At 44.2% G+C, this 26,249-nt stretch overlaps 1 protein-coding gene across 2 annotated transcripts in view; it reads right to left on the bottom strand.

The window, feature by feature from the left end:
- Positions 1-845: 845 nt before the first annotated feature.
- The window catches only part of PTDSS2 (phosphatidylserine synthase 2), an 85,353-nt gene continuing 59,949 nt past the window's right edge, over positions 846-26,249 (bottom strand). For both annotated transcript variants that reach the window (XM_056526713.1, XM_056526714.1), the window contains 7 exons: positions 25,021-25,071; positions 24,713-24,826; positions 23,094-23,212; positions 21,090-21,204; positions 5,014-5,159; positions 3,646-3,831; positions 846-1,489 (listed from right to left, as the gene is read on the bottom strand). In XM_056526713.1, the coding sequence (XP_056382688.1) occupies positions 1,363-1,489; positions 3,646-3,831; positions 5,014-5,159; positions 21,090-21,204; positions 23,094-23,212; positions 24,713-24,826; positions 25,021-25,071 (858 nt within the window). In that variant the 3' untranslated portion in view covers positions 846-1,362. The remainder of the gene's footprint in view (positions 1,490-3,645; positions 3,832-5,013; positions 5,160-21,089; positions 21,205-23,093; positions 23,213-24,712; positions 24,827-25,020; positions 25,072-26,249) is intronic.

A 26,249-nucleotide genomic window follows, 5' to 3' on the forward strand; every position in this document is an offset into this window, starting at 1 on the left:
CTAGCAAGCCTTCTCGGCCAACAACTATAATCATGGTCTTCTGGGCCAACATGGTGCAGGATATCAAGCATCGATCGAACCCTGCTTAAAAATGCCTTATAAAGGCACATTAACGTACAAAATACACTGTTGCTGCCTATTCTCTCCAGTTCTCCAGCAAATCTGCTGCAGAATTTTCACATCAGAATATGAACATTTGAACAGGGATATTCCAATCTGTATTGGCCCCCAGAGGTGATCGGGAAGCGGAAAACTGCCGAAGCGGGTGAGTTACACAATTTGCATAACTGCCATTGACTTTCATGGTGGTGTAGCCCCACGTGATATGCTATTTACATAACTCTGGGAGCAGAAATGGGAATACCCCTTTAAGAATACATAGTTCCTTTCTAAATGCAAGTAAGAGTCATAACAGAAAAGTGCTTGTGTATTGTGTTACACTACATACAGGATGCTTCTGTAACACTATAGATGAAAATATTACATTGCTGCATCCCTTAACTGTGTATGGTAATACATACAGTAACTGCATTTTGGCCTCAAGCATTACATGAGTCTAAAACAGTCCAGAGGTCAGTACCATATTCTACTAGTTGTCTTATTTCAATAAAATAAACACTGTTAAAAAAGGAGCATATATATATATATATATATATATATATATATATATATATATATATTCCACTAAAACTCTCCGCCATAGCTTTTTTTCTTCTTCATCCAATCCCTCCAATGACATCCCCGAGGCACTGCGCTAATACCAATGAGGCACTGTTTCAGAGCGAATTGGTCGAATTCACCCTCATGTTACCTGGCCCATACAATGGTTCATGACAGCAACAACGTGGGTTTTAGAAAATTTATCCATCTTAACATACATTAAATTTGTTTCCCTTAAACACAATCTTTTTTGTTCATACCTACATATTAAAACATGAATATTTTAGTGACTTAAGTCCTCAAAACTATACCACCATTATTATAAAAAAAAAGAAAAAAAGGACAAAAATACAGAATCCCACAAGTTAATTCATAAAATTATTTGCAACATTTAAAACATCAGTTTCTTCACTGCCAAAGCTGCAAATCATAAGATGTGGGTTATCTTTTTGTTTTTTCCACTGGTGCAAGTCAGCAGGTTTGACCTTCAAAAATTCCAGTTCCCATTCCAAAAGGGAGGGAGGGGAGGGAGCGAAAAAGAAAAAAAAATAAGTAAAAAAAAAAAAGTGAGCAAAATATGAGGTTTATGGGTTTCACTATTAAATAGCAGAAGTATCCAATACATTAAAATATAAAAAGTACAATTTATGTTCAGTAGCGGTGGGTAGGAGGAGAGAACTTGAACAGTTGGTTGTAGAAAGTTCAGAGGTTTTTTTGTTTGATTAAGTTCCTTTCGGGATTTGTTTCCCCATTAACCGGTAACGTCTCGTCTTCAGGTCTGTACTCTTGTTTCTGACGGCGAATTTCTTTATAACGCAGTGTAATGTCCCTGTGGAGGAGGAACAAAAATCCGTAATACTGTAGTTTAATAAATCACACTATACTGATACAATTAATGTTACGGGTGATGTACATAACAGGCTTGAACTTAACGTTATCAAAAACATTTTTTTTTTTTTTTGAAGGAAACAACATCAACTGCTGCCATGGGATAACCAGTCTATTGGTTTAGGATGTTCCAGCTGCAGTCTTAAAAAGGGGTGGAAATAAAGCTAATTTATTCTGGAACAGCACCACCTTTGTCCTCAGGTTATGTGTGGTATTGCAGCTCCGTTCTATTAATGTGAATAGAGGAAAGTTGTAATATCACACAATCTGGAGGAGGAGTGGTGCTGTTTCTAGAAAAAAAAAAAAAAAAAAACTCGGTTTCTAGGGGATAAGATGTCAGATTGACGGGGTCACGCTGCTGGGGACCCCCAGGATCACCACCGCAGCACCGCGCTATCAATACTGCACAGAGCGAGTTCGCTCTGTACGTAATGATGGGCGATACAGGGGGCCGGAGCATTTTTTACGTCACGGCTCCGCCCCTCGTGACGTCACAGCACGACCCCTCAATACTAGTCTATAGGAGGGGGCGTGGCGGTCGTTATGTCCACTGCCATAGACTTGCATTAAGGGGGCGGGCCGTGATGTCATGAGGGGCGGAGCTATGACATCACGCGGCTCCGTCCCCTGTATCGCCCGTCATTACGCACAGAGCGAACTCGCTCTGTGCAGTAATGATAGTGCGGTGCTGCTGCAGCGATCCCGGGGACCCCAGCAGCGGGACCCCGGCAATCTGACATCTTATCCCCTATCCTTTGGATAGGGGATAAGATGTCTAGGGGCGGAGTACCCCTTTAATGTCAACAGACAAAGAGAAGTCGTCTTCATGTACCCCACATCAGGTCCTGCAGTGACCACTAGAGTATTTTTGTCAGTACTTAAAGGGGTACTCCGCCTCAAGACATCTCATCCCCTATTCAAAGGATAGGGGATAAGATGCCCGATTGCGGAGGTCCAGCCACTAGGACCCCAACGATCTCTGCGCAGCACCCAGCGGTCGTTTAGAACGCTTGGTGTGGGCATCGGGGGTCGTGACATCACTACCACGCCCCCTCAATGCAAGTTTATGGGAGAGGGCATGGAAGCTGCCACGCGCCCCCCCCCCCCTCCAATAAACTTGAATTGAGGGGCGAGCGGAGTACCACTTTAAAGGAAACCTGTAAGCCGGTTCATATCTCAGGACCTACTGGACATATTTAGGTAAGCGACCACTCGTTGGGCTTCTGTTCACCCACACTATAACTCAGTGTATTTGGTTTAGTGTGGGTGAACAAGGCCCAACAAGGGGTCGCTTACCTAAAAATGTCCAGTAGGTCCTGAGATATGTCCCCAAGAAGATACTCTGCTAAATTATGTGAATTGCGAGCAGGAGGCGGAGCTTCGCCCGCTCAATTTGCATATTCATTGTCTGACTCCACATCCTAGTGAAGTGGAGTCACAGACAATGAATTTGTAAATGGAGTGGGCGGAGCCCCGCATCCTGCGCGCAATTCACAGATTCTAGCAGAAGAACTTCTGGGGTCATGTCTCAGGATCTACTGAACATATTTTAAGTCAGTTACCCCTCACTATAACCCAGGCTTTAACATTAAAAATAAATAAAAAGGTGAAACGCTTTCCATTATAGTATCTCTGTGTTGGTTCCTCTCCTGGTTTATGTAAAAACCCTGAGCAAAACAAGAACTTAGCCTTATACAGAATCCTTATTTACAAAGTATGCCCACCTTGCTTACCCACTCTTCTCTGAGCATGGTAAAGCTTATTTTACCAGTCTCCTGGGTATCCTCTCTCCATCAGCACAGGTGCCCTCCTATTGTCATTTCCCTTCTGCAGTGATAAAACCAGGGCCATACAGTATCAGAATGGCCTAGGCCAGTGTTTCCCAACCAGGGAGCCTCCAGTTTTTTCAAAACTACAACTCCCAGCATGCCCGGACAGCCAACGGCTGTCCGAGCATGCTGGGAGTTGTAGTTTTAAAACAGCTGGAGGCACCCTGGCTGGGAAACACCGGCCTAGCCCCACCCCCCAGGGTGTCTGAATGCTCTTGGTTTGTCTTGGCCTGTCCTTAGAAATCAGGCAAAGCAAATGTCTGCTTACCTGATGAAGAATCGCCATGCTGTCCACACTAGGACAAGAACAATACCCAGAATCCAACACTGCGTGACATAGAATGGTAATGGTAGTGTTATAGTGTAAGGATCATATTTTACAACAATAAGGAACTCTGTTACGGTGATAGCAGCCACCATCCATGCCTGCTGGCCCAGCTTCTTGTGGAACTTCCTGGAGAGTAAACAGGAATAAGTTATTGTAGCTCTCCTGTCATTAGATTACTGTACAATTGTCAGACTAGATGAAGAACGAAGGGAGGTAAAGCCTCTGTTTAATGCTGGGAGCACAACCTTTTAGGGCTCATTCACACTACATATTTGCTGAGTGGAGGGGGGAGTCAGTGCAGCAGCCTCCCATTGTTCTTAATGGGATTCGGCTGCAACATTCACACTATGGAAATTCCAGACCCCAGACTCCACTGAAAGAATAAACATGTTCATTTTTTCGTCAATACCCACTCTAAGTGCATTGCCGTCTATTGAGACAGTGAGACATTGAGAAAGTGAGGTCCTACAGACTGGTATTGCAGCTCTTCACACACCGCACAGTGTGTATGTACTACTCCTTGGGGAGACTATAGGATGCGAGAAATGGTTGTATTCTGCTAAGAGACTTGTTTGCCAGCAATAGGCAAATTATGGATCTCATCCAAACGTTAACGCAGTGTCACCAGGTTCAATGATCATAGTTAAATGCCAGGATATATCACATGTAGAAAGCAAAGAGACTTCTCTAGCAACCAATTTCTTATTTTCTTATTTAGGGCTCTATTCTGCCATCTAGTGCCGCATAAGTGAAGTACGTGTCACTCACACAATATTTATCTATCTATCTATCTATATAACTGGCTGTAAGTGACAAAAAGTGCACTCTCTAAAGCAGTGTTTCCCAACCTGGGTGCCTGCAGCTGTTGTGAAACTACAACTCTCAGCATGAACTTTGGCTGTGCAGGCATGCTGGGAGTTATAGTTTTGCAACAGCTGGAGGCACCCTGGTTGGGAAACACTGCTCTGAAGCAATATAAAAGCCTTTCCATATGTTGAGCCTAAAGACAGGCAATTTCACTGTAACTATATATTACCAAATGGATGCCATAAAGGTCAGTCGAGCAGTAAATTGCTATTTATAACATTGTGGTTGTCTTACATGTGATGAATATTAGAAAGTATCCTTAGAATGGTATGAAATTCATTCTTTCATCAAGGATGAGAGGTCCTCTAGATATCAGAGGAGGAGTGTCATGTGTGAATACTGCCAAGCGGTTGTCATTGTTCGGAAGGTATGTAGCACAAATACAGGGGGGTAAAACATCTGGATGTAGGTAAGAACACTGAATGAAGAATATGAACTTACAAGTCATCCATGAAGTCATAGATCTCCCTCATGGCCACTCCTCCCACGTTCACGAAAAACACCAAACGCAACAACACCAAGTAGTGTTCTGGAGGCATCCACAGGACACATTTTAGGTAAAATGTGTTGAGTTCTGCAAGTAAAAACTGTAGGGAGAAAAAAAGAAAAAATACAAAAAATAAATCCAAAACATTTTACATGAACCCAATGAGATGATGGTGATGGGTCATGAAATACCTGAATCTGATTTACTTAGGGGTACTTCTGTGGAAAACAAACAGATTTGTGAATTACTTCTATACAAGAATCTTAATCCTTCTAGTATTTATTAGCTGCTGTATGCTACACAGGAAGTTCTTTTCTTTTTGGACTTTTCTGTCTGACCACAGTGCTCTCTTCTGACACATCTGTCCATGTCAGGAATTGTCAAGAGTAGGAGCCCATCCCTATAGCAAACCTATCCTACTCTGGAAAGTTCCTGACATGGACTGAGGTGTCAGCAGAGAGCACTGTGGACAGATTGAAAAGAAATTCAAGAGAAAAGAACTTCCTCTGTAGTATACAGCAGCTGATAAGTCCTGGAAGCATTAAGTTTTGTAGATATACGTAATTTACAAATCTGTTTAACTTTCTGGCACCAGTTGAATTAAAAAAAAAAAAAATTCCACCGGAGTACCCCTTTAAGTGCTAAACCAGTCTGAAAAGAAAATCTGATCCACCACAGATACAATTCTTACATGTTACCAATACTACTTCATATGTACTCCTCATTCAGCAACCCTGAAAATGCCCTGAAACAGTGTTAGGCTATGTTCACACTATGGAACTTCCGAGTGTAGAAATTCAGGTGCAGCAGAATCCTATACGAACTGTGCAGCGGAATCTCATTGACAGCAATAGGACTCTGCAGAATCCAGACACTACAGAATTTCTTCACCTGTAAAATTCCGCTGCCAAAAGTATGATCTTGTTGTCCTTCTTTAGGCAGAACCCACATGATGTACATTATATAGTCTATGGAGACCGCAATGTATGCACGGTGCTAGCGCCAGCGCACTACGAATCGCAACCCAGGATTTTTCCATACTGTAGATTCTGTAAGGATAACCCAGCCTTAAAAGGGCCACTTCAATAGGGTATGGCCTACAGCCTTGTTTGCCTTAGGTGATGTAGAAGAGTCAATGTATATTTACATAAAGCAGATTTGCCACATAAATCAGTTCCTTTACAGGAAAGAGAATCTGATTTTTCTGCAACATATCTGCTTTGTGTGAATATACAGTTACAGCTTTATATTTCTTAGCACATTCTTATGTTTCTTCTATGTGTTATTAAAGGTTACCACATTGACAGTCATTGCACACCAACAGTGCACTGTGGACCCCAACATCTTATAAAGTAGAAGTGTGTTGCATGCTGTTACGGAGGCTGGGGCACAGTTGTGAACACAGCCTAACATGGTTGTACAATGACCGTTGCAAGAAAAAGTATGTGAACCCTTTAGAATTATATGGATTTCTGCACAAATTGGTCATAAAATGTGATCTGATCTTCATCTAAGTCACAACAATAGACAACCAGTCTGCTTAAACTAATAAGACAAAGAATTAAATCTTACCATGTTTTTATTGAACACACCATGTAAACAATCACAGTGCAGGTGGAAAAAGTATGTGAACTCTTGGATTTAATAACTGGTTCCACCTCCTTTGGCCATTCCCCTTTACAGAACAGTTTCAGTTCAGCAATATCCTTGGGATGTCTGGTGTGAATCGCTTTCTTGAGGTCATGCTTTGGGTCATTGTCCTGTTGCAACACCCATCTTCTGTTGAGTTTCAGCTGGTGGACAGGTGGCCTTAAGTTCTCCTGCAAAATGTCTTGATAAACTTGGGAATTAATTTTTCCTTCGATGATAGCAATCCGTCCAGGCCCTGACGCAGCAAAGCAGCCCCAAACCATGATGTCCCCTACTACCATACTTCACAGTTGGGATGAGGTTTTGATGGTGGTGTGCTGTGCCTCTTTTTCTTCACACACAGTGTTGTGTGTTTCTTCCAAACAACTCAACTTTGGTTTCATCTGTCCACAGAATATTTTGCCAGTACTGCTGTGGAACATCCAGGTGCTCTTGTGAAAATATGCAGCAATGTTTTGTTTTTTTGGACAAAAGTGGCTTCCTCTGTGGTATCCTCCCATGAAATCCATTCTTGTTTAGTGTTTTATGTATCGCAGATTTGCTAACAGGGATGTTAGCATGTGCCAGAGACTTGTCTTTAGCAGATACTGTAGGATTCTTCTTCACCTCACTGAGCAGTCTGCTGTGCTCTAGCAGTCATCTTTACAGGACGGCCACTCCTAGGGAGAGTAGCAGCAGTGCTGAACTTTCTTCATTTATAGACAATCTGTCTTAGGCTAGGTTCACACTACGGTTTGTAATTACGGTTCCCTTATACGGCTGGGAGGAGGGGTGGGCGGGGCTTAATCGCGGCGCTCGCACTCAGCCGTATAGGGAACCGTAGTTAATGTATGTCTATGAGCCGACCGGAGTGAACCGCAGCCTCCGGTCGGCTGCTTTTTCGGCCGTATGCGGTTTCCCGACCGCAAGCAAAAACGTGGTCGACTACGTTTTTGCTTGCGGTCGGGAAACCGCATACGGCCGAAAAAGCAGCCGACCGGAGGCTGCGGTTCACTCCGGTCGGCTCATAGACATACATTAACTATGGTTCCCTATACGGCTGAGTGCGGGCGCCGTGATTAAGCCCCGCCCACCCCTCCTCCCAGCCGTATACAGGAACCGTAATTACAAACCGTAGTGTGAACCCAGCCTTACCGTGGACTGATGAACAGCAAGGTTTTTGGAGATACTTTTATAACCCCTTCCAGCTTTATACAAGTCAACAATTCTGAATCGTAGGTCTTTGGTGAGCTCTTTTGTGCAAGGCATCATTCACATCAGGCAATGCTTCTTGTGAAAAGCAAACCCAGAAGTGGTGGATGTTTTTTATAGGGCAGGGCAGCTGTAACCAACACCTCCAATCTCATCTCATTGATTGGACTCCAGTTGGATGACACCTCACTCCAATTAGCTCTAGGAAATGTCAGTCTAGGGGTTCACATACTTTTTCCACCTGCACTGTGAATGTTTACATGGTGTGTTCAATAAAAACATGGTAAAATAATTGTGTTATGAGTTTAAGCAGACTGATTGTCTATTATTGTAACTTAGATGAAGATCAGATCACATTTTATGACCAATTTGAGCAGAAATCCAAATAATTCCAAAGGGTTCACATACTTGCAACTGTACATATAGCAATAGAACAAAGTTTCACTTATGTGCAGTTTTGGCACTGCTGATTTCTAGTGTGGAATGTTTTAATAGATTGCTGTGATCTTTGCTGCAGATTCACATCACAATATGCAAAAATTACATTCTGTTGTGGATTTTCACTTCACCATTAAAGTCAATTGGAAAAAAACTACAACAAATCTGCAGCATAATCATAACCAACAGTGGATAAAAAATCTGTTCAAGTGAATTCTCAAGGAACTTTTGTGCAGATTTTTTTCCTGTAGCAGATGGATGAGATTTATTAAAATCTTGTCTACATTGCTGCTACTATAATTTGCTACATGTGGACATGCCCGAATACACCATGACAAAATGTTTGAGCCAAAGCCAGAAGTGGGTCCAACAAGGTGAATTACAAGCCTCCCCTTATTTTTCTTCCTTACCTGTCACCAAACTAAACTTTTAATATATAAATCCACATGAAAGAAAGTCAGAGAAATTCTGGCACTGCTGTTTTATCCTGAGTAGTCCATTAACAATATTCAATGTATACTGATGGTAACTGAATGCCAAATTGTGGATCACTGCGGGTGGTGCTGAACGCTAGTAGAACATATGAAATCAATACACAAAAAGAGAAAAAGATTGCGGAGTAGCTCACCAGATCCTAAGTCTGTAGTATCGGGTGTCACATCGCGGTCAGGCGGCATTTTCTCCTATTACTCCTTGTAAAATTTTAAATTTGGGTAAAAACCAGCATTTTAGTAAAAAAAAAAAAAAAAAATGTTTTCTTCATTTACACATCCGACTAACAAAAAGTCGTCAAACACCTGTGAGGTGTTAAGGCTCACTGTACCCCTTGTTAAGTTCCTAGAGGCTTGTGGGTTGTAGTTTCCAAAATAGTAGGACATTTTTTTTTTGATGTTCTGGCACCATAATGGCTTCCTAAATGCAATATGCCCCCCAAAAACCATTTCAGCAAAATTTGCTTTCCAAAAGCCAAATGTGACTTCTCTTCTGAGCATTGTAGTGCGCCCGCAGAGCACTTGACGTCCACATGGGGTATTTCCATACTCAGAAGAGATGGGGTTACAAATTTTGGGGGCATTTTCTCCCATTACCCTTTTTAAAAATGGTAAATTCTGGAAAAACAGCACTTTAGTGGGGGTGTGGCCTGACCGCCGAGCTGAGCAGACGCATGCTGCGGTAGCTCCGTACTGAGTCCGTGCTTCCATACCTCCTGCCATCATCCTGGACACCTTAATCTTGCCCCAGAGGCTTCGGAACCAAGCAGGATCACTGGGCTCCCTCATGCCGCAGAACAAGGCCTCATCGGCAGCCACGGCGAAGCTGCAGCAGTTCAAGATGGCGCTGGTCCCTCGCTCCCACAGCCGCAATCGGGCCCTGCTGCTGCTGATATTCCGGCAGGTCTCCCACCACCTATACCGCCCGTACTGACATTAGAGGAGGTATCTACCCAACTCCTATCTGCTATTACGGTCTGCAAGACCTCACTTACCAACAAGCTGGAGGAGGTAAGGGTCGGATCTGGGCCTCCTTCGTCAGGACCTGCATAATCTTAGGGATCGGGTCTGGCAGACAGAGGATCGGATCTCCACAGTGGAGGATGCGGTGGCGCCTATACCTGCCTCCATTACCTCACTGGAAAGAGAGGCCTCTCGGTGGAGAGAGAAGGCTGATGACCTGGAGAATCGTCTGCGCAGGAACAATCTCCGCATCGCGGGGCTTCCGGAACGTGCAGAGGGCCAAGATCCGGGACCGTTTGTGGAACGATGGCTGCGTGAGCTCCTGCCTGACGCTCCCTTTTCTGCGGCCTATGCAGTGGAGCGGGCCCACCGTGTACCGACGCGCCCCCTACCACCTAGGGCACCGCCGCGCCCGCTCCTCGCCAGGATGCTGAACTGCAGCGACCGGGACCTGGCTCTCCGCTCCTTCCCAAAATCACTTATAATGGCTCTCCGGTCTCTATCTTCCCAGATTTCTCCCAAGATCTTCAGAAGAAGAGGGCGACCTTCCAGTCAGTTAAGCGTAAGCTGCGGGAAATGGCAGTGCCTTACTCTATGGTGTACCCGGCCCGGCTCCGGATCGTGGATGGGGACCGCACGCTCTTCTTCCTCTCCCCTCAAGATGCGGACGAATGGGCCTCTCGCCACCACAACCGCAGATGAGAGGTACCCGCTGGGTTGTAATTGTTGAGCCTGCGGTCCCCTGGGACTTCCCCTACCCGTGGACAGCTATTTGTGAGTACTGGCCCTGCTGCCTCCTGGCCCTCACCTGCCTGTTGAACTTCCTGGCACCCAGCCTCCCCTCTCCCCCTATGCCCACACCCAACCCCTTCCTATGCCCGGGATTGTGACCCACCTCGCCCCGGAGTGGACCATGACCCCCTAGACTTCATTGATGAGCAACGTCCTGCTGTTTGCTTGATTTCCCCCCCCCCCCCCTCTCCCACCTCACCCCTTTGTTTCCCATCCTGGACTGCCATGAGCATACTGCACAAACTCCCCCCACCTTCTCCTGGATTCCCCCACGACATCATTCCTCTCTCCTGATGTACCCATCACCCCCTGGACTGTCCCGTTCCCCCATGAGTATCCTGCTGCTGGGGATCCCTCTCCAATGATGCCACATGACTGAATCCTGTTACCCTCTGTGAACATTTATTCCTGGGACACTGAGTTATCGGGACTCTCGACAGTTGCTGATGTCTGTACCCCCCTCATCGGAGGTGGCCCTGACTACTCATAGATGTTGTCCCTGGGATTCGCTTCCTTACTGCCCGACTCTCGTTTTTTCCGTACCTTTCTCCTGCCTATTCCCCCCCCCCCCTTTCCTTCTCCCTATTGTATCTCCTTCCCCCCTTTTCTTTTGGGAGTTCTCTTATTGGGACTTGAGGTCTTTGTTCTGTACCCTCTTACATGATGTGACCTGGTGATTCCCAATCCTGGGATTATTTCTGAGTCTTGAAACTGTGCTGTGTTTTCTTGTAAAGTATGCACCTTGGTTCTATGATCACCACAATGTTCATGTTTTTTGGTTGGTATGTGTTCAGTGTGTGTCTTTTGTTGTCTGTATGTTCTTGTGCAACCACCTCATACCCTCTTCTGTCCCTGTCCCTCTCCCACTCCCCCCCCCCCCCCCCCCCCCTTATTGTTTTCTTGGTCTTTTTATTTCTCCCATGTGTCCTGTTCCTCACCTCTTATTCTTTTCTCCCTTACTTAATCAGGTACAATAGCCACCATGAAATTTATGTCATTGAATGTGAGGGGCCTCTGGTGTCCTCGTAAGCGTTCCCTAGTTTATGCTACTAACCTTAAGTATAACCCTTCACTTGTTTGCCTGCAGGAGACACATCTGACCACTGCCACCGCTCATTGGTTGTCCCGCCCCTGAGTCCAATACACGAAACACTCATGCCACACTTCACACTCACGTGAAGTCTCCATAATGGTCAGACTGACCCTGATCGTTAGATACGTGTTTATCTCCTCTCTGATTGACAATGTTCCGTATGTGGTGTTGGGTATATATTCCCCCCCGCCTTGTTCTCTGGATATTCTCCACCAAGCGGCAGTCTTTGCAGCAGCCTTCCCTGGAGCTAGAGTGGTGTGTATAGGAGACTTTAACACGGTTTTGGATCCAATGTTGGATAGGGCGGGCCCTGCCTCATCGGCTCGCTCCTCTGGCATTCATTCCGTTGCTACCCCCTTAGCTGCACTCCTTCAGGAATTGGGATGGCTAGATTTCTATAGGCACTTTTACCCTACTACCCGTACATTCTCCTGTTAGGCGGTAGGCTATTCTTCCCTTTCCCGTATTGAGTACGTGGTAGGAAACCCAATAGCACTCTCCAATAGCACTCTTCAATCTGCTATCTCCTTCCTTAAGAGGGAATCTATTCGAGAGGAGAACGAGCTGGCGTCCCGCTGCTCTGAGCTGGAGAACAACTATATAACTGACCCTACTGACACTCGACGGGATGACTGGTTGCAGGCTGGGCGACTGTATTTACTCTGCTTACAAGAGAAAGCTGCTAGGAAATTGTTCTTTAACAGACAGGTGGCCTTCGAGTTGGGCAATCATTCCAGTAAATTGCTGGCTCATCTCATACACCAAAACTCGTCGTCTCCGACTGTGCTCCAGATTCGAGCCTCGGATGGGAGCATTCTTACTTCTAGTGCAGACATATCGGCCAGATTTGCCTCCTTTTATAGTGACTTGTACACCTCGCGGGCCACCTATCCCCTGACTGCCTTGACCGACTACCTGGACACTCTTACATTCCCTAGACTAGCCCCTGACAGTGCGATTTCTCTGGATTCAGACTTCACTATGGAGGAATTGTCCAATGCCTTGGGTGCTCTAGCGAGGGGGAAGTCGCTGGGCCCCGATGGCCTCCCAATTGAGGTTTACAAGCGGTGTGAGGAGCAGCTGGCTCCCTGCTTGCTGGCCATGTATCAGGAGGCATTTCGTGATGATCGCCTCCCTGAATCATTCTATGATGCCTCCATAGTGGTGATTTTAAAGCCGGACAAAGACCCCCTGGACTGCAGCTCCTACAGACCTCTCTCCTGAATCTTGATTATAAAATGCTCACTAAAATGCTAGCTACTAGACTCAATCAGGTGATCCTAGAAATTATCTACGCTGACCAATCGGGTTTTATGCCCAGCCGCTCCACCTCTGATAATATCCGCAGGGTTCAAGTACTGACACAGGTGGGGGAGTCACGTAGTGAGGACTGGGCCATGCCATCTCTGGATGCAGCAAAGGCCTTCGACTCTGTTGAATGGCATTTTCTTTTGGAGGTGCTACGTAGGTTTGGCCCTAATTTTATTAAGTGGGTTTCCCTTCTGTACCGTTCTACAAGAGCCAGGTTGTCGGTGAACAGGGTGCTAGCCCCGTACTTCTCTTTAGCCAGGGGAACGCGGCAGGGCTGCCCTATCTCTCCCCAACTTTTTGCCATAGCCATCGAGCCTTTGGCGCTACTAATCAGTCAGTGCCCGGATTTTCGAGGCATCTGTATTGGCTCTCGGGAGGATAGGGTGGGTCTGTACGCTGATGATATGATACTTTTCATGTCCCAGGCCAGAGACTCCCTTCCTGTGGGAATGACAATCAGACAGGTTTGGACAATTTTCGGGCCTACATATTAACTGGGACAAGTCCACATTTATGCCCCTGAAATCGGGAGGGTGGGGAGACCTCTTTCACAGCTTACGAGTGGTCTCCCACTTTAAGTATCTTGGTATTCATGTAAACAGAGTGTATGGTGACGATCACCTGCAGAACATTCATCCTCTTCTCTCTCTAGTTCGAGATAAATTCCGGGTCTGGGCCTCCTTGCCGCTATCTGTGGCGGGACGTATCAACCTGGTCAAAACGGTGATCCTCCCCAAGTTTCTCTATGTTCTTGAACATGCATTCGCTCCGGTGCCAACGTCCATCTTTAAACAACTACATGCTATGTTTCCTTCCTTTGTGTGGGGTGGGAATAGGTCTAAGCTTAGATTGTCCGTCCTGCAGTGCTCCAAATCTGAAGGGGGTATGTCACTGCCCGACATGCATTTATACTATCTAGCTGGTCAACTACGCCATCTTAGGCACTGGGTATCCCTATCCCTGTTTCCTAATGGGGAGCACCACCTGGCCCAGTACATTTGTCGCAGCTATGGCCGGTCCTAGAGGGTAGAACCAATACGGGAACCTCTTGGCTGCCCCTACACAGACTGGCATCCCAGGTTTGGACGGCCTCCAAAAAACTCCTTACATACACTGACGTTATGTTGGACAGGCAGCTTTGGTCCAACCTGACACTCGCACACCTGACCGACTTACGCAACCCACCTTTCTGGAAATCACATGGGGTATACACTATAGGGGATATTCATGACGGAGACAACCTTGGGGACTTTCAGTATTTCTTAGACAATCACGGACTCCCCAGACACTTTTTATAAATACCTCCAGCTCAGGCATGCGTTCGCCACGCAGTTCCCCTTCTCGACAGTGCACTTCTCTCACTACCCCATCATTGGAGTCTTTAAATCGCAGGGACCCCGGGGCCTTGTCTCTGCTCTATACACCGCCCTTTTGAATGCCAGGATGGCGGGTGACCCTATCCCGGTTGAGACACGATGGAAAACTTTTCTACCTGACCTATCTGAGGAGGAGTGGAGGGAAGCCCTCTCCTCTCACCTCTTTGTTTCCCCCGCTGTCAACAATAGACTTATCCAGCTGTATATGTTTCATCAGTCCTATCTCACGCCTATTCGTCTGGTTTGGATGGTTAGGCACACATCTACGAACTGTCACCTTTGCGGGACACTAGGGGCTTACTTCCTGCACTTGATGTGGTCGTGTCCGATCATTCAAGACTTTTGGAATCAATCGATAGCCTTTCTAAATTCGCTCTTGCAGCGCCCCGTTCCTCCAGATATTAAAGTGTGCCTCCTGGGCATACTTTATGAGGAACAATGGACCCCTTATGAGATTATATTTTTAAGTGAGACACTATTTCTGGCCCGAAAGTCTATAGCTTTACGATGGATGGACCCTAGAACACCCACCATAGCTGGGTGGAAGGCGTTGGTGAACACCACGATTAATTACAAGTATTTGATTTATAAACATCGCAAGAACCCCTCTAAATTCAAAAAGGTGTGGTCAACCTGGTGTGCTTCTCCGAAGGCAAACTTTACCATCTCTAGATTCCTAGCTATGAGAGACCAGTTTGGGCCCCCCTCCTAGACTCATACGATTCGTTCACAGTGTTCTCATAATGAGTTTTCACACATAACCACTCTTAGTAGATGTCTTCGCTGTCGAGTTGATTTTCCTACTCTCAGTTCCTTTTCCCCTGCCTCCCTCCCTTCTTTTCTCCCCCCTTTTTTTTTTTCTTTCTTTTCGGCGGTTGCACTTCTATGTTGGTTCGTCTTGTCCGTTGTCCTTGTTGAGTCTCTGGCGTATTGTTTGTGTGTCCACAGTTCCAACTTAACGTGGTTGGTTTCAGAGTGTTTCCCTTCCGTTTTTTTTTTTGGTTTTCTTTTTCCCTTGGTTTGCTTTACACGGTATGTGCCTTCCTTATATTTTGCACTTTATGATGCCACCTGACGTGCCGGTCAGGTCTGTACTACCAATTTAAATGACTCTGCCTGACAGTTGTATTTCTCTACTGCACATACTTTGTAATACAGACAGTTAAGAAAAATCGAAGAAAACAGCACTTTAGTGAAATTTTTTCTCTTCATTTACACATCAGACGTTAACAAAACGTCAAACACCTGTGGGGTGTTAAGGCTCACTGGACCCCTTGTTTCGTGCCTTGAGTTTCCCAACTAGTATGCCATGTGTTTTTTTTTTTTTGCTGTTCTAGCACCATAAGGGCCTCCTAAATGTGACATGCCCCTAAAAACCATTTCAGAAAAACTCACTCTCCAAAATCCTATTGTTGCTCCTTCCCTTCTGAGCCCTCTACTGTGCACGCCAAGCATTCACATACACATATGAGGTATTTCCTTACTCGAGAGAAATTGGGTTACAAATTCTGGGGGGCTTTTTCTCCTATTACCCCTTGTAAAAATTCAAAAACTGGGTCTACAAGAACATGCGAGTGTAAAAAATGAAGATTTTGAATTTTCTCCTTCAATTTGCTGCCATTCCTGTGAAACACCTAAAGGGTTAACACACTTACTGAATGTCATTTTGAATACTTTGAGGGGTATAGGTTTTATAATAAGGTATTTCTAATATGAAGGCCCTTCAAAAGCACTTCAAAGCTGAACTGGTCCCTGAAAAATTCAGATTGAAAATTTTGTGAAAAATTTGAAAATTGCTGCTGAACTTTGAAGCCCCCTGATGTCTTCCAAAAAGTAAAAACATGTCAACTTTATGATGCAAACATAAAGTAGACATATTGTATATGTGAATCAATATATAATTTATTTGGAATGTCTGTTTTCCTTACAAGCAGAGAGCTTCAAAGCTAGAAAAATGCAAAATGTTTAATTTTTTTCAGCAAATTTTGGAATTTTTCACCAAGAAATGATGCCAAATTTACCACTAACATAAAGTAGAATATGTCAAAAAAAACTCTCTCGGAATCAAATTTATAAGTAAAAGCATCCCAGAGTTATTAATGCATAAAGTGACAGGTGAGATTTGCAAAAAATGCTCCTGTCCTTAGGGTCAAAATGGTCTCCGTCCCCAAGGGGTTAAAGGGGTGTGGAAATTTTTATAAAAAACTACTTGTCCATGGGACTAAAATGGAGTAAAATCTACTTGTCCCTCATGACGATCCACTTGTCTGGGCCAGTTTTCGCTTTACGCTCTAATTTTTTCCTCCTCACCCTATAATAGCCATAATTACCTACTATAATGATACCTTTTAATTTTTCAATAACATATTCTCCGAACCAAAAAATATATATATTAGGTGAAGTGAAATTGAAATAGTAAAAGATAATTTTGCAGATTTGGTGGTTTTCTTTTCTACGCCATTTACCTTGTGGTCAGATAACATGTTATTTTGATACTTTAGGCCGGCCTGATTACAGCATTACCAGATTCGTATAGTTTATGTCATGTTTTACAAATGTAAAAAAAATTTTTTTTTTAATTGCCATATTTTTTACCCCTGTAGCTTTATTTTTTTTTCACATACCAGGCTGTATGAGGGCTCTTTTTTTGCGCCATAATCTGTTTTTGTATCGGTACCATTTTGGTATTGATCTGACTCTTTAATCACTTTTTGACTTATTTTTTTCTGGGATATTATAAAAATTGCAATTCTGTGGTTTGGCATTTTATTTTTTACATTTACCGTACAGGATACATAATGTTATATTTTAATAGGTCGTACAATTCCGCACGAAGCGATACCAAATATGTTTATTTTTATTATGTTTGCATGTTTTTATATAGGAAAAGGGGGTGATTTGAACTTTTAACATGGAAGGGGTTAATGTGTGTTTTTTTAAACTTATACTTTTTTTTTTTTTTTACACTTTATTCATCTGTATGAGGAATCTAATGATTCCTCCTATAAGTCTAATAGAGTTCTATTGAACTCAATTGATATGTGTGCTCTGTGATCCATTGATAGAGCCTAGTCCAGCCAGGATCTATCAATGACAGAGCCACGGGACAGCAGGGAACAGAGGTAAGCCCTCCGGCTACCTCCACAGTGGATCACCCGCCCACGATCGCGCTGCGGGGGGCGATCCACATGTCCCTTTAGACGCCGCTGTCAGCTTTGACAGCGGTGATCTAAAGGGTTAATAGCCAGCCGCGGCGATCGCTGCATGCTGGCTATTAGCGGTGGCCCCCGGCTACTGAGAACAGCCGGGGGCTGCAGAGTATGGAGCGGGCAGGAGTCCGGAGCCTGCTCCATACACACTGCTGAGCACCGCATGCTGGCTATTATCGGTGGTGTGAAACTTGCGCCCCGTGCAGACGTATGACCGCTCCTCCCCTCAGCTCTCCAAAGCTTAGAGCTGTGTGGAGCGAAGGCAGAGGATGCAGGTCTGAACGGGGAGCAAGAAGCCATGCCGCCTCATCTCCCCCTCGCACGTCTGCATGGCAGAAAGAAGGCAGAGCAGGGGAGATAGGATCTCCCCTGCTCTGCTTCAGAGGACGCAAGTTTCCACAGCCGGGGGGTCCAGAGTATGGACCAGGCACGAGTCGGGAGCCCGCTCCATACAGACTGCAGAGCGCCGCAGCGCTCGTCAGGTCCGGTCCTGCTTGCCTTCGAAGCCGGGCTAAGGGCCGGAAAAATTCACCTGCCCGGCGCCCGGGACTGCATGTCCCGGGCGTCGGGCGTATGAAATTCCACATCCCTGGGTTAAATTATTAGACACTTTGCTATTTACTTGCTGTTAAAATTCTCAACCATTGTAGGTTTTTAATGTGCTTGAAAAAACGGCCACTAGTGGGCTCTGTTCTGTTCCCTGCTACAAGTCAGTTAGTTTGGTCTCCTTCTGGCCTGTCAGGAGACCAAACTTAGGTAGTGCATGCGGGGCATGGGGAGGCACAGATCTCACAGGCTCCAGTGATGTTGCGTCTGCTGGGGAACGCCCACTTTCTCCTGCCAGGAGCTCAAGGAGCTCACACAAAGTGATACAAAGGTATGATACAGAGCTTTTTAACCCCTTAACGACGCAGGACGTATATTTACGTCCTGCGCCGGCTCCCGCAATATGAAGCGGGATCGCGCCGCGATCCCGCATCATATCGCGGTTCCGGCGCTCATCAACGGCCGGGACCCACAGCTAATACCACACATCTTAACCACACATATTAACCCTTTACAAGCGGCGGTCAAAGCTGACTGCCGCTTCTAAAGTGAAAGTGACCCGGCTGCTCAGTCGGGCTGTTCGGGACTGCCGCGGTGAAATCGCGGCGTCCCGAACAGCTTGCAGGACACCGGGAGGGCCCTTACCTGCCTCCTCGGCGTCCGATCGGTGAATGACTGCTTCGTGCCTGAGATCCAGGCAGGAGCAGTCAAGCACCGATAACACCGATCACAGGTGTGTTAATACACGCCTGTGATCTGTGTAAAAGATCAGTGTGTGCAGTGTTATAGGTCCCTAGTGGACCTATAACACTGCAAAAAAAAAAAAAAAAAAAGTGTTAATAAAGGTCATTTAACCCCTTCTCTAATAAAAGTTTGAATCGCCCCCCTTTTCCCACAAAAAAAATAAAACCGTGTAAAAAAAATAAACATATGTGGTATCGCCGCGTGCGTAAATGTCCGAACTATAAAAATATATCATTAATTAAACCACACGGTCAATAGCGTACGCGCAAAAAAATTCCAAAGTCAAAAAGAGCGCATTTTTGGTCACTTTTTATACCTAAAAAAAATGAATAAAGTGATCAAAAAAATCATACTGATAAAAACTTCAGATCACGGCGCAAAAAATGAGTCCTCATACCGCCCTGTATGTGGAAAAATAAAAAAGTTATAGGGGTCAGAAGATGACATTTTTAAACATATACATTTTCCTACATGTAGTTAGGATTTTTTCCAGAAGTACGACAAAATCAAACCTATATAAATAGGGTATCATTTTAACCTAATGGACCTACAGAATAATGATAAGGTGTCATTTTTACCGGAATATGCACTGCGTAGAAACGGAAGCCCCCAAAAGTTACAAAATGGCGTTTTTTCTTCGACTGTCGCACAATGATTTTTTTCCCCGTTTCGCCGTGCATTTTTGGGTAAAATGACTAATGTCATTGCAAAGTAGAATTGGTGGCTCAAAAAATAAGTCAAAATATGGATTTTTAGGTGGAAAATTGAAAGGGTTATGATTTTTAAAAGGTAAGGAGGAAAAAACGAAAGTGCAAAAACTGAAAAACCCTGAGTCCTTAAGGGGTTAAGGAGTGGTTTTTTTTCCTTTTTTGCATTTTCGTTTTTTGCTCCTTGCCTTTAAAAAAATCATAACTCTTTCAATTTTGCACCTAAAAATCCATGATGGCTTATTTTTTGCGCCACCAATTCTACTTTGTAAAGACATCAGTAATTTTGCCCACAAATCTACGGTGAAACGGAAAAAAAAATCATTGTGCGAATAAATTGAAAAAAAACAACCCAGTTTTGTAACTTTTGGGGGCTTCTGTTTCTACGTAGTACATTTTTTGGTAAAAATGACACCTTATCATTATTCTGTAGGTCCATACGATTAAAATGATACCCTACTTATATAGGTTTGATTTTGTCGCACTTCTGGAAAAAATCATAACTACATGCAGGAAAATTAATACGTTTAAAATTGTCATATTCTGACCCCTATAACTTTTTTATTTTTCCGTGTATGGGGCGGTATGAGGGCGCATTTTTTGCGCCGTGATCTGAAGTTTTTAACGGTACCATTTTTGCATTGATAGGACTTATTGATCGCTTTTTATTCATTTTTAAATTATATAAAAAGTGACCAAAAATGCACTATTTTGGACTTTGGAATTTTTTTGCGCGCACGCCATTGACCGAGCGGTTTAATTAATTATATATTTTTATAATTCTGACATTTCCGCACACGGTGATACCACATATGTTTATTTTAATTTTTTTTCACACTTTTTTTCATGGGATAAGGGGGGTGATCCAAACTTTTAACAGGGGAGGAGTTAAATGATATTCATTCACTTTTTTTTTTTTTTGCAGTGTTATAGCTCCCATAGGGACCTATAACACTGCACACACTGATCTTCATCGTTGATCAGTGGTTTCTCATAAGAAACCAGTGATCGATGATTCTGCCGCATTACTGCTCATGCCTGGATCTCAGGCACTGAGCAGTCATTCGGCGATCGGACAGCGAGGAGGCAGGTAGGGGCCCTCCCGCTGTCCTGTAAGCTGTTCGGGATGCCGTGATTTCGCCAGCTTTCACTTTCGGTTTTAGCCGCGATCGGCGCTGCGCGCTATTAGCGGCGGGTCCCGGCTTCCCTATGATGCCAGGCCCGCCGTGATATGATGCGGGGTTACCGTGTAACCCCGCGTTATATCAGGGGAGCAGGACCAAGGACATACCAGGACGTACCAGGACGTACCAGTACGTCCTTGGTCTTTAAGGGGTTAAAGCTTGGATTATTTTTTTTTAATTTTCTTTTTAAGGGCAGGAGGGTTGTTAGGAGTAGTTAGGGAATATAAACGAAGTTAGTTTAGAAAATATGGTTTGATGACAGGTACTCTAATCGGAATTAATTTCTGGCTTTGGCTAATTAAAATAATGCATAAACAAATATGCAAGATACTTACTACAAATATAATACCGCAGACCGCCAGCCATCGGCGGAGATTTGATGCCGGCTTCCATTCAAACTTTACCCAGCTGTATGGTGTGAACTGAAAGGCTATTCTCTTCATTTTACCTCTAGAAGCAGAAAAAAAAAAAAAAAAAAAAACACATTGCATCAGACCCTGCAATATTGACACCACTGTTCGGATCATTTAACCCCTTAAGGACCAGGCCCACTTTCGTTTTTTCACCCTTTAATAGCCATAACTTATTTTTTCATCTATACACCCATATAAGGGCTTGTTTTTTGTGCATCAATTGTTCTTTCCAATGTCTTCATTCAAGTTTCCATAACATATGCTCCAAAACGGAAGACCGATTTGTGAGGTGAAAAAAATAAATAAAAAAAATAAAAAATAAAAAAGTTAAGCAAATTTGGGGGACTCTTTTGTTAACGCTATTCAATGTGCACTCAAATTAACATGTAATATTAATACTTTAGGTCGGCACAAATAAAATATCTAGTTTGTATAGTTCTCATGTCTTACTAGTAAAAAAAAAAAAAAAAAATGTATTGCCATTTTCTGACCACTATATTTTTTTGGTTACCGGGTTAGTATTTTTTCACCTTTACGAGGTTCACCATACAGGATAAATAAGGTTATATTGTAATAGTTCAGACAATTACGCACGTGACAATATTAAATAAGTTTATTTTTATTATGTTTACATATTTTTTATATGGAATTTTTGGAGTGGGCGATTTTAACTTTTGATATTGACTGGGTTAGGAGGAGTCATTAGATTCCTTTTACTGATCAATGCAGTTCCATAGAACTGCATTGATATGTGTTCTCAATATGTGTGCTCAATTGATAGAACCTGCTGAAGGGAGGCTCTATCAATAGCAGAGCCCCAGATGGCAGCGAAGGAGAGGTAAACCTTCCGGAGAGCTACACCCCCTTGCCAACCGCAATAGCGCTGCGGGTGGGATCCACCCCACTAGACAAGGTCCATTTAAATGTCCCTTCAGAAGCCATTGTTAGCGGCGATTCAGGGTGTTAATAGCCTGCCATGGCGATCACCGCATGCTGCTGGGAGCCGGCTGGCATAGCTCCCCTGTCTCCTACATGATCCTTGTTAACCCCGCCCCTTTATTATTATGCTAAGGAAGGCTGCCGGTGAGCACACAGAGAGCAGAGCGTTCGCCCATGCCCTTCATTAGCAAAATAGTGAAGGGGTGAGGCCGATGGGGGATTATGTAGGAGACGAGGGAACTATGCCAGCAGCCGCCCCATCTCCAAGGCACCCTGGAGCGCATTAGGAATTACATTCTTTACAAGAAGAACGCAGCACAAAAGTTAAAGTATTTCAGTGAGTAGCCCCTCATTTTACAACTCTTCACCCGCAATATAAACCAGTATACTGGGTTTAGTGAAGGTGAACTAGCTGTCAGATTCCCTTTAAGTATGGCCCGGCCGTGGTTAAGATTTTCTGGCGCCAAGAAAACATTTTTAGGGTACTTTCACACAAACAGGATTTTCTGCTGCAGTTCTCAATGTAAAATAAATAACCGAGCACAGCTCCTAATCTGCAGTTACAAATCCTGTATGTGTGAATAGATCCTTTGGCGGAGATTTATCGAAACCGGGGGAGAGGAAAAATTGCCCAGTTGCCTATAGGAACCAATCAGCTTGATTTTTACATTCTTAAGGTCTCTGAAAAATCAAGCGACCTGATTGTTTGCAACTGGGCAACTTTGCCTCTGAACAGGTTTTGATAAATCTCCCCCTTCATGTGTAAATACCTAATAGTTTGTTCTATTGTGATCATTAACAGATCCATCCACCTTATGGGAATTTTGTAGACTGCCAAGTATTGTTATATGCCATATTTGAACGTCCCATAGGGAGTGACTGGAATTTGACCACCATTACTACATACTTCTAATATAATCTTGAGATAACCCCTTTAAAATGTGCGGCTCCCTACATGGTCAGTGTCAGCGTGAAGTCTGTACCTACCTATATGTAGGAATGTTCCATAGGCCCTGCCATTTGTATGGTTTCATGGAGAGCCACTTTAAGGTCTTCATGCCACAATAGATTCCAAATCCATTACATACAATTACATCCATAATCCACTAAAAGAAAAAAAAAAAAGATATTTAGAATTGAAAGTGTTAAACTGTAAACACAAAGCGTAAATGATGTGTTGTCCAGGCCACAAGTTACAACACTATGGCCAACCTAAGTGGTTTCCTGCACGTGTAAGGCAAAGTTCACACTACTGTTGTGCTTTAACTCATTCAGGGTCTTTTGCGTCGAAAGGACCCTGAATGAGTCAGCGCACGACTGACACTACTATGTCCCAATGGATTACAATTACTTTATTGGTGTCCGGCAGGTGTCTGGTATTCTTGGAGAGTTAAGTGGAGAAAAAATAAAATAAAATAAAATAATAAATAATCAACATGCAGTATTTTTTTCTCCGTTCAACTTTTTGTGACAAGTGCGAGCAAGCCCTAACAATACTTTGCAAGCTCCTAGATTCTGTTCAGTCTCACAGCAGTATCTGTCTGCCGATACTCTCTTTTGAATGCTCACTCATTTAAGCTCAGACGAGATTTCATTTTAGTTAGTTTGATCAGATTCTAGCTTAAGGTGCCCATACATTTTCACTAATGGTCAGCTGAAGGTCAGTTCTCTTAAGTCTTCCCCTTTCTGCAAAGATGAATGTTCATGTGTTGTCTATGGGGAGGGGAGGGGTGAGCTGCAACCACACTTCTAGCGCTAGCTTAAAAGGGGTACTCTGTCTCTGGACATCTTATCCCCTATGTAGAGGATAGGGGATAAGATGTCTGATCCTTGGAGCCTCTGGGCGGGCTCCCCCCCCCCCCCCGGGCTCCCCCCCCCCCCCCCCAACGATCTCTGGCCCAACCAACAGCCCCCATCCCCCCGTTAATAATTTATTTTTAATTTTTTCCAGCAGTCTGGGTTCAGACAACATTGTTCTTGACGTCACGCCACAATCATGTCTATGGGAGGGGGCGTGATGGCGGTGGTCAATTGTCACGCCTCCTCTAAGGGTCAGGCAGCAAAAATCCAGTACCCCCAACCCTTGTCTCCATAAAACGTATTGTTTGGAGGCAGCCATACACCTTAGACAGTTGAACCAGCTAAAGGTGCATGGGATTTAGATTCAAACTCAGTAGAGGAAAGTGTAGCGGAGACAGTGTATAATTTTTTTTTATAGTTAAAGGGGTACTCCGCTGCTCAGCGTTTGGAACAAACTGTTCCGAACGCTGGAGCCGGGAGCTTGTGACGTAATAACCCCGCCCCCTCATGATGTCACACCCCCACCCCCTCAATGCAAGTTTATGGGTGGGGGCGTGGAGGCTGTCATGTCCCCTCCCATAGACTTGCATTGAGGGGGCAGGCTTTGACATCATGAGCTCCTGGCACCAGCTCCAGTGTTCGGAACAGTTTGTTCCAAACGCTGAGCAGCAGAGTACCCCTTTTAAACCTATGGCTAAGATGTTTTATATGACATGATACACACTGCTAAGGAACAAGTTTTAGTGAAAGTTGTTTCCGTGTCTGATATTCACTTAACAAAAACCTCAAAATAAAAAGGAACTTACGTGATCCCACCAGCATTCACTGAAATTGGGCAACTGATGCTCCAAGCTGTATTCCAGGAACTCGAACATAACACTGATCATCATACACATCCACCAGTCTCTTATCATTAGAGTCTGAGGAGAAGGTGGAGAGAAAGAACAAGGGATTAGAGACATCCAGAAGATAAAAGCACAGCTGCAATAGTAGAAACACTTACACATTATAAATCTATACTTCAGAAGAGCGAGGTGCACAATAATCCCACTACATGTACGCATAATAAAACACCCCACCGACCAAACCAAAAGTAGTATTAGCCCTGACTTACTTTTATATACCAGCCAAGGAAATGTGCAGGTACAAAGCCATCCATCTTGTCCTAAGAAGAAAGAAAAAAAAAAAAACCTTAGATGGTGGAGGCCCTGCACATGAGAAATCCTGTGGACATATAAAACCATATTTATGGTGTTCTTTTATTATATCATGCAGCTGCAAAAAGGAAAAAAAAGAATGTGTCATTTGGCAAAGGTGAGAGAAACCAAGATCAACTTCCTGTAGAATCTAACAGAAAGGATAGTTAAAGGGTTACTCTGCTACCCAATGTCCAGAACATTGAGTACTGAATGCTGTGTGCTGGCTTCCGTGTTCACGCCCGTCCCCTCTTGACGTCACAGCCTGCCCCCTCAATGCAAGTCTATGGGAGGGGGCGTGAAGGCCATCGCGCCCCCTTCCCATAGACTTTCATTGAGGGGGCAGGCCGTGATGTCAAGAGGGGGCAGGCGTGAACACGGAAGCCAGCACACAGCATTCAGTACTCAATGTTCCAGACGCTGGGGAGTGGAGTAACCCTTTAATTCTGGCTAAACTGGTTTCGCTTTCAAATTGCTCCAGCTGCCTAGAGAAGTCCAAGACTACAACCTGAAGTCTCCGAATCTAGTTTGGTCAGAATAAACCAGTCAATGACCGATCCGTTAGATCCCCATTCAGCAAAGGTTACTGTAGTTGTGTTCCCCTCCGCTCATGGGTTTTGTAAAATGTTACTGATTCACAATCTTTCTTGTGCTTTTTTCCCTAGCACTATGCTCAATGTCATGTGCACAATGACGCATGTGGAACTGACCAAACTGTTAAATGGGCACTAAGAGAAAAAACAAAAACACTTGGCATGCTGCACTTTTCTCCCAGCTTGTTCTAATTGTCAGTCTAAACAAGGTTTTTATTTTTTAAAGCAACAGATACACTCAACGATCACATTCCAGGTTACACTCACGCCTTCAGCACTAAACCTTTATGTCTCTTTTGAGCCTATATTACAACCATCTGACAGTAGCCATCACTTTTCTTCCTCCGTTTAGGACTTACTGAGATTTAGGGGTTTTAGTCGAATATGTTTCCTAAACGCACTAGGACTGTGAATTTATGGAACAGTCTACCTCAGGAACTGGTCACAGCAGGAAAAATTAACAGCTTTAAAACAGGATTAGATACATTCCTGAAACAAAACAACATTAATGCTTATGAAGAAATATAAAATCCCATCCCTTCCCCAATATCGCG

This window comes from Hyla sarda, chromosome 6 (assembly GCF_029499605.1).
Source record: "Hyla sarda isolate aHylSar1 chromosome 6, aHylSar1.hap1, whole genome shotgun sequence".
In the NCBI taxonomy this organism is placed as follows: Eukaryota; Metazoa; Chordata; class Amphibia; order Anura; family Hylidae; genus Hyla; species Hyla sarda.